Consider the following 12244-nt stretch of genomic DNA (forward strand, 5'->3'; position numbering starts at 1 on the left):
ACAGTACTGTATCTTGTGCAGATCCCATCTGTGAATAGGTGTGCACTTGGGCTGCAATCCTGTGCAATCTGGGCTGGGAAAGTAGCCCTGGTCCTTTGTGTGCAGATTCAAGAAAGCAGCTGAGATGAGCCTATGAGCTTCTGTTACTGATAAAAGCTAGCTCCATGGCAAAGGTGTAGCAACTGGCTTGACTGCTTCTCAGGTGTGGAGATGAACTGACCTGAGAGATTCATAGAAGTCCTGCTTTGCATCTTGAAATTTTTAATGAAAATACAAGATCCAAAGCAGAACTTCTAGTGAAAATTCAGGCTTAGGTGTCCCTATCTGTCTGAAGAAGGCTACAGGCCTCATGAAATGTCAAAGCTAATTCTTACAAATGCATCTGAAGCTTAAGAAATGAGGCTTTGGCTTAAAAGAGTTGCAGATAGTCACAGTAATTAAGTAGGCATGCTGTCCACCACCAGAAGGCAAATAAGCAGGGTGAAGTAGCTTCTGTGCTTGTGCCTGAATCAGGGAAGAAGGGGTTGTCTTGCTAATGGTTTAGCACATATGGCTCAGTACCAGGTCTTTAATCTTCACATGGTGAAGAGATATCCTTGGGAAATAACTGTCTCCCCAGGAACTACCCTCCTAAATGTTTTTACATGTATTCAGTATTAAACACACAGACCAGTGGATAGTTCAATTTCCTTTGATTGTTCTGGTTTGGGTTTGTTTTCTGCACAACAGAGCATTTGACCAGATTTCAGCCTCAAGTGGAGATCTGGTTCGGCTGTGGTACTGTCCATCTGCTTCAAGTTAAGCTTGCTTCCAAGAACCCTCCTGGTTTGGATGAGCACGGTCCTGCTGCTTTCATGTCCCTGGCAACTCACTCACTTGAAAGACACCACAAAGATGAAAAAAATTTGTTTTATGTCATCATAGTGGGTGCAGAGGAGGTAATTTGGCATGTTTGTGTAGCACATCTTTAACATAGGATTTAGGGAGTAATCCTGTGGTCACTGAAATCCTGGACAGAGCTGTCAGTGGAGAGAGTGCAAATCGGATCCAGACTGGCTAAGAAAGTCACATGGCATTTCCAGCAGAAATGTTCATGGTGCCTGATAAAGGTTTGGACAGTGTTTCAGCTCTTCAAGATCACCTGCTTGGCAAAGTGAAGTGCAACAGCTGTGACTAAAGGCAGTTACTAGTCCCCTCCTCATCCAAAAATGCTGTTTCAGCAAATAAATCCAGCATTTAGAATTGTCAAGCTAGAGTTGTGCCATTTCTTGGAATAAGTAGAAAGCACATTAATTTGCTCTTTTAAATTTATCATCTTTAATCCTGATGAAGAAGTGCAGGCATTTTCTTCAGTATTTAGTGAGGAGAAAGAAAATTCCCAATTGACAGAAAGCAAAGTAAGTGCTGACTCAAAGAAAATTACCCATGAAAGTAGACCTAGAATAAAAACTTAATTTCAGCTCTGCTACACTTGATGGGCTGACAAGAAACAAGAATCTTTACAGTCAAGTAAAGGATAATTAATCACTGACAGGCTCATATCCAGCTATGTGGTCTTGTGAGAGAGCTCAAGGCTAATCCAGATTTGCATGAAACTTTCTCAGTAAGATGTTTCTTAATTTTCCTGGGACATTTTGCAGTCAGTGAAGCAAACTGTGTATGCAACTCTTCACAAGATCTGAGCTTTAAATGCTTTGAGGCAGGGATGGCCATTAGCTGTGCTGGGCTGCACAGCAAATAACCCAGCAGGATAAGCAGTGGCTCGCTGCTGAGCAAGGACACATTCAAGCGCTTTTCAGAAGGCAGGTCTGAAAGGGTTGGAAAACACATGGCAATTCTTTGATGCCACAAATGACTGATCTGATCTTCACCACCCCAAAGAAAAATTCCACCCCACTGAAGTCAGTATCCTGAAAAACACCAAAAATGTTTTCCCTTGTGCTGGAGCTTCACTCCCATAATGCACTCTGTGGCTCTGTTACTGCCTCAGTAAACACAAGCAGCATTCACAGTGTATTTATACAGTTAAAAAAAAAAAGGTACCTTACATACTGTTAAGACAACATTTTGGAACAAGTTACTGTTGTGTGGGAGCTCAGTACATCACTTCGGATGTCCAGAGCTACCGAGACAACCCTTGGGGGGCTCGGAGGCCCTGGAATGCTGCCAAAAGTACCTGGTGGCTTGACTTTGATCCTTTTAAAGAAATGACACCTGAAGGTGAGGAGATGAGAAAATTTCATGTCTAAATAGAGAGGGGATGTTATTCACTTGTTAGAGCTTAAGTTAGAATGCACTGTACAGGGGGGTTTTATGTATTGTACAGGGGGGTCTAGAATTCTGTACATGGATCAGGAGTCCCAAGATGGAGGAATTTGGGCGTGCCCTGTCCTTCTTCTTTCTTCTCCTTGGCATCCATGTTCAGGATGATGTTGGCATGTGTGGATTGGTTCATAGAAAGAGTACACTTGCCAACAAGGGCAGAAAGTATTGGGAAGTAAAGGTAAATATCGAATACGTAATTTTCATTATAAAAGAGACAACCGCCTCGTGGGCGGGGGAGAGTGCCTTTGGCTGTCTTGCTGATCAGACCTCGGCTGGACAGACAGAAAATCTTTGTAGATAAGAAATAATAAACTCGACTGAAGACCGAAAGCAAGAGTCCAGACTCCTTCTTCGAGAGCGCGGCCTACCCAGAACCACCTTTTCCCGTGCTGGGGCAGAGACAAGCAACAGCCGACCCCGGCACTGTTGCTTACATATTGTCTTCAACTCTGACATGCTTGCTCATATTTTTTAGAGCAAGCTAAAAAACCAGGAGAAAATAAGTCTTATGTCTTGGAAAACTCCTCTCTGCTTTGTGTAAAATCCTTAATTACAATTGCTAAAAAATGAGGATATATTTTCTTCCCCAAAGATATCCTGAAAAAAAAAAAGCTAATTCAATGGATAAACTGAATTCAATGCATATCTAAGTGGTTTAAATTTCCTTCAGTTGTTCCAAAGCAAAGCTGTCCTGATATTTTCTAGAAGACATCAGAAATATACCTATGCAAACTAAAGATTTTACAAATTTTGGATCCTTCCTGAGGGTTCCAGTCTTTCCAGCTGCTTCCCAGATGGATGCTTATGTGCACAGGACTAAGGCTCACTGAAGTTTTCAGGACTGATTTCTCCTGCATCTTTCCTCCAGCCAAGTGAAGGGCTTGAGAAGGGAGTGCAAAGAGAAGAGGGACTGCTGCATCCCTCCTTTCCAATGCCTAAGCAGATGTTTTTCTGCCAGTAGGGCGGAGGGCCATATATGGGCTAGCAGTGGGGTTACAGTTCCCACACAGAGATAGGGACTAAATCCCTATTTACTAAATTTAATAAAATTATGCATTTTTTCCAATCCTTTGCATCTTTCCTTCCAACATTATGAACTACTGACTAACTCATGCTAATTTTTACTATCTTGCTAGCACTTTAGTCTCACATTTTAAATAGTTTGTGTTTTGATTGCACTCTTATAAAAATACTTTCAGATTGGGGGAAGTGGTTTGTAAACCATCATTTAATGCCTTCCAGCCTAGCTTCAGATGATCCTCTCCTTTACTTCAAAAGTGCTGGGGCCTAGCACAATTCAAAGCTCCCTGTTATGGTCATGTACTTTCTCTTCACCTCCTTTCAATGTTGAAGAGATGTATTTTTGTTCAGCTTTCTATCTCCATTCAAATTGAGATTACTACTATTAAGATGCATTTGGAGAACAGAATTCTACTCTTTCCTGTTTATTTTTGGCTTTTAGCTAACTATGCTTGATAATTACATGTAACCACTTCACTTTGTAATATATTCCTCATATTTCCCTTCCAGCTGACCTAATACATTCATACAGTAACATACTACAAAGTTCACTAAACCTTTTTTATCTGGAGGCATAATTGGGACTCTGTGTTCACGAATCTCTGAAGTCCACATCAATCCTTCTAAGCAAACGTCCTTTCAAATGCAGATAGAGTACTTTTTCTCAACTCAGTGAAAAAAGCTCCTTTGCTCCTTTATTATGTGCTTTATTATATGTTTCATAATTTAAAATGGTGAGAAATACTCATGCTTAAATTTCATGGTCTTTAAAATCAATTTTGAATTCATGTTCAACAGTGGGTGAATCAGAGTTGACCCGCCTGCTAAAGGACTATGAATATAATTCTGTCCTGAACTCTGTGCAAACCTCTTTTGTGGCAGCTTCTTTCACTCAAGTTTTACTGTGTTTGCCTGTATGGGGTGCCTTTCTTTCCCACTGCAGGTTAAGCACTGTTAGGTAACAAAGGCACATACATAATCTGGAGGTCTCTCAGGCATGCGTGTCACATGTACACATGGATGCATGCCATCCCAATTAGCACGTGGTGGAGTTTTGGACTGTGATGCTCTGCAGATCTGTTACCAGTAGCACCCACTTGAGGAGACTTGTACCTCTGACAGCCGCTCAGCCATTTCCACATAAATGCTCTTATGGCCCAGGAAACTAACTGAAGTTAAACATCAGCTGATGTACCAAAAAAAAAAAAAAGAGAAAAGAAAGACTTGGTCTTTCTTTCTCGGTCGGAGCCCAGGTGACCTCCTGGCCCCACCTGTAGGCATTCCTAAAGCTTGGGATGTGAGCGTGAGCAACTGCTTGTGCATGACAGCTGCTCAAACTGTGCTGCTGTAGCAGACACAGCTCCTTCAATTACCTTGAATTAAGTACCAACTAGTGACAACTCAGGGCGCAGACTCTCTGTGATCTAAGGCCCTGATCCAGAAAAGCATTCAAGTGTGTGCTTGTTTATCCTTTCTGTACAATGTTTATAAGCACATGCATAAATGTAAGGACATTTTGAAGTACTATTGAAATAATTTTGCGAGGGACTAGGATAAACAAATCCTGGCCGTGCTACAGAGAGAAATTTGTTAAATAAAATTTTTGTGTTTATCTCTTAGATTTCTGCTAATAGAACTAGGGTGTGGCTTTCTACTGAAATGTCAAAGTGCAAGTAAAAATTACTTTGGAAGTCTCTTTAAGACACTGCCTTTGTCTTTTTTCATTCCCTATTTTTAATTAGCAGTTGACCACAAAGAATGCATTTCCCACCAATTCAAAAATAAGGCCAAGCAGCATGTTAGTCTTCATTGCCTGTAATTGCGTATTTCAGAAAACACTGTTACATATTTTGCTACTTTAAAACAAAAAGCAAATCAAATGGTCACACAAAAGATACCTAATCAATCTGCTGCACATCGCTCTGCTGTGAAAAATTTATTCTCTCTAGATTGATCAGGGTCTTGTATGAATGCTATCTGGCTTTCATGCCCATACATATGACCAAATGTGTGGCTAAGAGTGATGTTCAGCAAAGTTGCTTGACTATCTGTGACTGGTGGGATAACTCGCTGTTTGGTGCTCCAGTGTTGAATCAGGGTTATTTTTTGGAGGGCAGATGAAGAAGGATGTACCATCTGCACTTCTTGTTCTGATTGTTACAGGAGTACCTGAATGGCTACTCCTGTAACAATCTCCTGAATGGCTGGCAAAATGCTAGCAGTGTTTTTCCTTGCTGGAGGAAAAAAAAACAAAAAACAAACAATTAAAATATCCTTGGTCATATAATGCTCTTTGTTCTAAATGGTTGGTGTGACTTAACAAAAGAAGATGTACTTCATGTGTTACTCCAGAATAATTTGCCTCATCAAAATCCACAAGATTCAGATATACAGTAATGCTTACAAAAGAAGGCAAAATAATTAAGGGTTTTGGCTCTGCCTACTTTCTTCTGGGGGATTTAATTTGCACCAAAAAAAAAAAAAAAAAAAGAGACAAAAGTAAAGGATGGCACCTTTTCTTTCTTTTGAGCTGATGGGAAATTTGCACTCGACTCTAAACCAGAATTTAACCTTGAGACAGGTATCTGGGTCTCAGGGGTAGAAAACTGTGTTTAGAAGTAAGAATATAGGAAAGCTAAAGAGACAGTGACTATCTGAGTTTGCAAACAGCCAGAAATGCTTTCATGTGTTGCTTTGTGCATTGTATTTTCACATACACAGCTTTGGAAGGAATGGTCCACATTAATAAAGAAATTATAGTGATCTTTTAAGACCATCTTTGTTCACTCTGTGTACTAAGCCTGAGGGTAGGTCAGGACCACCAGCAATTTAAAAAAAACCAACCCAAATCAGAAGAAAGCCCTCAGGACAGTGAGCATAATGGTCACTACTAAGGCAGAAATTGTAAAAATGCTATTACTGGATAGTATATATGACTAATATATTTATATAATATATATTGCTAATATAATAGTATATATTACTAATATAATTATACTATATTAATGTATTGTACTTATGTATAACTAATATAATTATATATAATCATACTGGCAAAAGATGGAAAAATTCATCATAGAGAATGAGCTGCAAAAAAGCAACACCTTATTCTTCCACTTAAACAAAAAGATACTGCTTTGTAGAGTGACATGCCCTTTACCTCTATTTTACCTCTTTTTATTAAAGGCTTCAATAGATTTTGGCTCTGTTTTTGGGAAGTATTTAATTAAAACAAGTAGGAATGAGCAGGAAGGATAGTTCCACACCTAAGTGCGCCACAGATTGTTAGCATTTTAACTTTAAAGGTTTACCCAGTTTAAGCCTTAAAAGTGCTAACAGTTTTGCCATATATTAATTATTTATGCATGCCATGATAAAATTATCAGGAGGAAACTATTGAATATTTTGATAGCTATAAAAGCTCATTCCTTTAATTTGCACTGGATTAATCTCAATATTTTTAAGACTGTATTAGCAGCAAGGTGTACTTTTGTGAAGATTTAAACACTAGCCTCCTCAGCAGGTTCAGCTGAATTTCACTGTTAGAGACTGATACATTCTTCAGCATATTTTTGATCGTGTAAGGATCACACCTAGAGCACGGTACTAATAACGCCCAGGGCGCGGGTTCGATCCCTGTACAGGCCATTCACTGAAAAGTTGGGCTCAACAGTCCCTGGGGGTCCTTCCAACTCAGAATGTTCTGGTGGTGCTGTGAACACGGCTTCTGCAAAGCACGTTGGACGCACAACTTCGGAATGGCCGCCCATGAAACAAGAATGAGTCCATTCAAGCCAAGGGACAATATAAAAGCTTGTGAAGAATCACAGTATTCCATTTTATATTCTCTTAAGCAGGAAGGGCAGAGATACAGGCGGGCTGGCCCAGGGCGGACAGAGCCGGGGCGCGGCGGGTTCGCCGAGGGCTGCGGGACGCGGGGCGCGGCCGCCCCGGCCCCTCGGGGCCAGGAGAGGTCCCAGCGTGGCAGTGCCCGGCCGGAGGCTCCGGGACCCCCCCGGTGCCGCCCCGCCGCCCGCCTCCGCCGCCACGGGCCCCGCGCCCTCCCCTTCCTCCCCCCGCCCCGCAGGGACCTTTTAAGAGGAGGGGGCAGAGGCTGGAGGGCTTGGCCGGGGGACGGGGCTGCTCCTGCGAGAGCTGTCGGGTTGAATCGGACGGCCAAAACAAAAACGTAACAGGGAGCAGGAAGAAAAAAAAAATAGGCTAAAGACGTCAAAAAAAAAAGAAAAAAGAAAGAAAATAAATAAGTAAAACGGGAGGTGCGGAAGCACGGAAAGGTGGTGGGGGGACAAAACAGAAACCGCAGGGGGACGCGGTGCGCAGCGCGGCGATGGTGCACCCCGGCGGGCTGTGCCGCCTGCCGCTGCTGCTGCTGCTGCTGCTGCTGCAGGGCTCCCTCCTCCTGCTGGCCACAGCCCGGCACGGCCGCGCCGCCGCCTGCCCGCTCCGCAGAAAGGTAAGCGCCGCCCGCGGTGCCCTCCTGCCCCGCGGTGCCCTCCTGCCCCGGGGTGCCCTCCTGCCCCGGGATGCGCTGCTGCCCCGCCCCGGCAGCGCGGGGCCGCGGGTCTGTCCCCTCGGGGTGCGGTGACGGGAGGGGGCGGCGTGCGGGGCCGCCCCGGCCGCGGCTGAGTCCCCTCTGTCCCCTCTGTCAGGCGGGCTCGGGCGGCGAGCGCTCGGCAGCGGCTTCCCGGGACGGGAAGGCAGGGTGCTGGGAGCGTGCATGGGGGAGGAGGACCCTGGGGTGAACCCCGGCAGGATCTTTTGCCTGCGGTGAGCAGGACGAGCTGCGCTGCCCGCCAAACGACAGACTGGCCGGGAGTGACTTGCTAGTGCCATCCCGCGCAGGGTTACCGCCTAGTCCCACTTCAGAACGCCGAGCGTGCTGGAACAGGTTCGGAGCAGGAAATGGCCATTTGGTGTGAAAACGCGGTTAGACGTTATGTTAGGTTTTGCTCGTCTCCTAAACTTAGCAGCTTGGCTGCAGTAGCTAGGAGCAGCATGCATGGCTTAGCTCCGGTGTGTGATTAGCACAGCAGAGGATCCCTGCTGCAAGTTAGGGGTGATCTTATGGGCCGCTGTGAAGCTTGTGTAGACCGTGTCTGCCATTTCCACGAAAGATCAGAAAAAGTCGTTCTTGTTGAAGCTTGATGCTTCTGAGCTAAAAGTACCAAAAATCATGTAGGAAAAGCCTTCTTGAGCTAACTTTGTGTTAACAGGCCATCTGTGCTGTCTGTTGGCATCTGCTTGGACCTGACGTGCTTCTGGGATACGTATACCTTCACTTCAGCTTCCCTCCCACGTTAATTCCACTCTTAAGGAAACTGGAAGCCCTTAGAAGTCTAAGTGCAGACCTGCTGCACCGGGGAGGTGCCAAAGCCACAGCAGGCTCGCTGCAGGGTAGGTGTGAGAAAGTTCTGCAACTGGAGAAGGTCTGCTCTGTGACTTCACTCTGCTCTCTCACCTGCTCATGCACCTAAATGTAGCCCTTGTTCTTGGGGGCCTTCCTGCCTCTGTGAGCGTGCTGGTTCCCCACAATATCTTCTCCTAGGATTTAGGGCGTTATGAAATCAGCCACATGCCAAGCTACATGTGCTTCACTAGAGGTGTCTGTCTGAGCTTGAGATAAACAGAGCCTAGCCCTGCCTTGTGCGATGGTGTCGTTACAATTTGCTGGGAACCAGTTTGTCGGCTGGATTTGTAGGTGGCTAGCCGTGACACTGCCGTAAAGCCAGGTCAAGCCTTTGGAGTGGGTACCCGCTTCTCCTTGAGGGCATGAGGCACAGAAGATGTGGGCTGGTATGAAACTACTGCAAGGAGCTAGTGAGAGCAAGTACAAAGAGGACAGCTCCTGAGCAGAAGTCATACTTGTGGAAATGGATAACTTTACAGGTTGGGTGGGACATGCAGGAAGTTTTTTTTCAGAAACAATTGACTGGACTTCTGCCAGTTGCTAGCAAGACTGAAGGTGAAATGTGTTAATGGTAGGTAATTATCTGCTGATTACGCTGTCATTAAAATGTGAGACCACCTGTAGTTCTGGAATAGGCCGTTTCCGAGGGTCATTAGGACAATGGTAATAACCACACTGTCTAGGAATGGCAGTGTCTGCCTTATTTACAAAACTCTTGAGTTTATCCTTACGAATATTTACATTAACTCCTTAGGGAAGATACACTGTCTCGTTCCCGCATCACCACGGATGGGTTTTTAATTTACTTTAGTTCTTTATAGGATTCCTTTTCTTACCTCTCTTAGACAGGTCTGACTTTCTTCTTTTTGTTAGGTTGCCTCAGTGTTTGCCATGAAAGAAGTTTGTGCGTTGTTGTCTGAAAAGCTGCTATTTTAAGGAGTGAACCTACAGTATTTCAGGAGACTTTATCATCATGATTCAAAATTATAGATAAAGCTACAACCAATAATGTGCCTTATCATTCTCAAAAAAAAAAAAAAAGACATTGAAAACAATTATTTTAAAATAAAGTATGCTGAAATATTTTTGGGGTGTATTCCAGATACTATAATGTGGTCTGGTACTGCTTACTTTTTGCTTAACATTGGAGTGCACTGGAAAAATCAAAGCCAAAAATCAGGGATTAATTGTGGAATGCTTGTCGTTGTAGTTGGTTAGTATTTTATGATGTGTTTTTTCTCATAGAGGGCCAATTAATTTATATGGCTGCTTTTACCCATATATGCCCTTCAGCAGAGCAAGTCGTATGTCTGTTCTTAACCTGTGGCTTTTTAGTTAAAAACTTCTTTTTTTCATTTCTGGCACTTTGGATATGTTCTTTTAGTAGCTGTAGCCAGGTGTTTATTCCCCAAGTGAGTTCTACTTTCAGTCTTAAGCTGAGTTTGAGAGTGTCAGTAACGCAGGTGGGCAAAAGCTCAAGTATTACTAAGAAAGTGGCTAACATTTTTGTGTGTATTACCGTAGTTGCATGGGCATGTAACGTGGTGAGTAAAATCTTTGCCCCAATTAGGTATAAAGGAACATGACCAGATAGGATGCCAGGATAGATAAGAGAGAGGGAGAAAGCCATAATAGGTAGGGTTATAGGGCTGCCTGCCTGGGTGAAATATTGCATGCCATGTGCTTTGGCTTCTGTAGCTAGCAAGAAAAATAAGGCACAAGAATATTGTGGATTGAGAAACAGTGCAGTTCTGGGCTGAGGTTTGGAAGGTGTGGTTGTGAGGTCAAGTGGTGAATATTAGGGGTCCTGAAAGACAGTGAAGTCACGGGGGGCATCTGTCTGCACAGTGAGGTATACACTTTGTGCTTTGAAATGCATAGTCTACATAGATGAGATAGAAGATGGAAGGAAGCAGAACTCATGTAGAAGGAAGCAGACTAAGTCTAGGTTGTCCATGTCTGGAGTTCTCGTCCAGTTCTTCAGTCTCTAGACTGTTTTCCTTTCCCTCGGAGCCTTCATTCCCTGCATCACCACAGCCTTCTGTTTATACTTACACTTTTCTGTTTAGTTTTTTATACTGTCATGCTCTTCTAGATGTTTGGAGTGCTGTCACTAGATAAATTCTTTGCTCCTCCTGGTGTTTTTCTGAATTGTTTTCTAGATGTTTGCCAATTTTACTCTTGTTAGTATGTAATTTAGCCCAATTTGAAATAGTTTCTGTTGGGGAAAAAAAAAAGACACTTTCTCTGATTTTCTTTGGCATTTCTCTTCCAGAAAAATCATTGCTGTCTCACTTGAAGCTGTGTATGATATCTGACAAACACAGTAGTATTTGTGTATTTGAAGACTATAGGTTGCATCCTATAATGGATCTCTAAATAGTGCTGGAAAAGCAAGCTGTTGGTGCTAGTTAAAATGAACAAAATCTGAGGCTTGGGGTTTTTTAATCAAAAAGAAGGAATCTCAGCTCCCAAGGAAGTGCCCTTGATGTGCACCATGCTTTCACAGATTTTTTGCAGTGGCTGACACTCTTGTCCTGTCACACTGGGGAAGTGTTGTCCATCCCTGTGTGTCTCCATTGCACCTCAGTGGATGGTGGAGTTTGTCCTGTGTGCAGCCTTAGTTAAGAAGGAGGCTTTCCAAGTCTTGTGGAAGGGAGTGGATCCCACAAGTCCCAGTGCATTCTCTGTGACAGTGTCAGCTTTTTCACCGGGGGAGGTAAGGCAGAGGAGAAGGCATCATGCTGTAGTGCTGAGCATTCAGAAATACCTTGATCGATGATTCCTTGGACCTTTGTGTGGCAGCAAGTTGGGAGACCTCTGTTGTCTTGTGAGACTTTCCCCTTGCTCAGGGTTTTTCCTGGGACGAGTAATGCGTTGACTACCACCTGTAAATTGTAGAGTGGAGACAGAACTATGTATCTATGCATCTTGATCTATTCATGAACCTTTTTGTTGTTACGCTGCTGGAACTGAAATTCCTCAAGCTGCACAGCCCAGCTGCCATGAGCCTCCAGGACAACAATTTGACTGTAATTTGTTTGTTTTAAAGCACTTTTTTTTTTTTTTTTTTGCAGCATCTATGTTAAAGGATCTTATTGCAGATGAAAATTGGGCTGTAGCACTTTTATCTACTGCTTGCTCTCAGGGAAGTGAGGTGCCACAGTGATGGTGTAAGGTGTGATGCTGAACAAGCCTCGGCATTGCTCCTGTGGTATTTCATGGCTACCTAGGGCACTGTTTAACAGCTTCCCTTTTATGGTATTGGGGTGAGATTATATCCTTGCCTTTCCCTCTCTGAAGCTGCATTGAGACATGCAAGAGCTCCAGGAAGTCTGCAGGGAGATGGGAGAGCCTGAAGGTACAGCAGGGCAAAACAGGCCTGCTCATGCACACCAAGGGCTTTGCCCCTTCCCCACTCACACAGGAGGCTGTTTGCAGGGTCTGGCACAGAGGCAGAGCACTGCTAGG

General features: G+C 43.9%; 1 protein-coding gene across 3 annotated transcripts in view; it reads left to right on the top strand.

Annotated features, from left to right (window-relative positions):
- The window catches only part of TRABD2A (TraB domain containing 2A), a 98523-nt gene that overhangs the window by 9286 nt on the left and 76993 nt on the right, over positions 1-12244 (top strand). Inside the window, exon 1 of one of the 3 annotated variants that reach the window (XM_064404298.1) lies at positions 7458-7819. The exons of 1 other annotated variant lie outside the window; for it this stretch is intronic. In XM_064404298.1, coding sequence (XP_064260368.1) covers positions 7694-7819 — 126 coding nt within the window. In that variant the 5' untranslated portion in view covers positions 7458-7693. Of the gene's footprint in view, positions 1-7457; positions 7820-12244 lie in introns of those variants that run through there. One more of the 3 variants, XM_064404296.1, reaches the window with a different exon arrangement.

Source organism: Passer domesticus, chromosome Z (assembly GCF_036417665.1).
Source record: "Passer domesticus isolate bPasDom1 chromosome Z, bPasDom1.hap1, whole genome shotgun sequence".
Classification (NCBI taxonomy): domain Eukaryota; kingdom Metazoa; phylum Chordata; class Aves; order Passeriformes; family Passeridae; genus Passer; species Passer domesticus.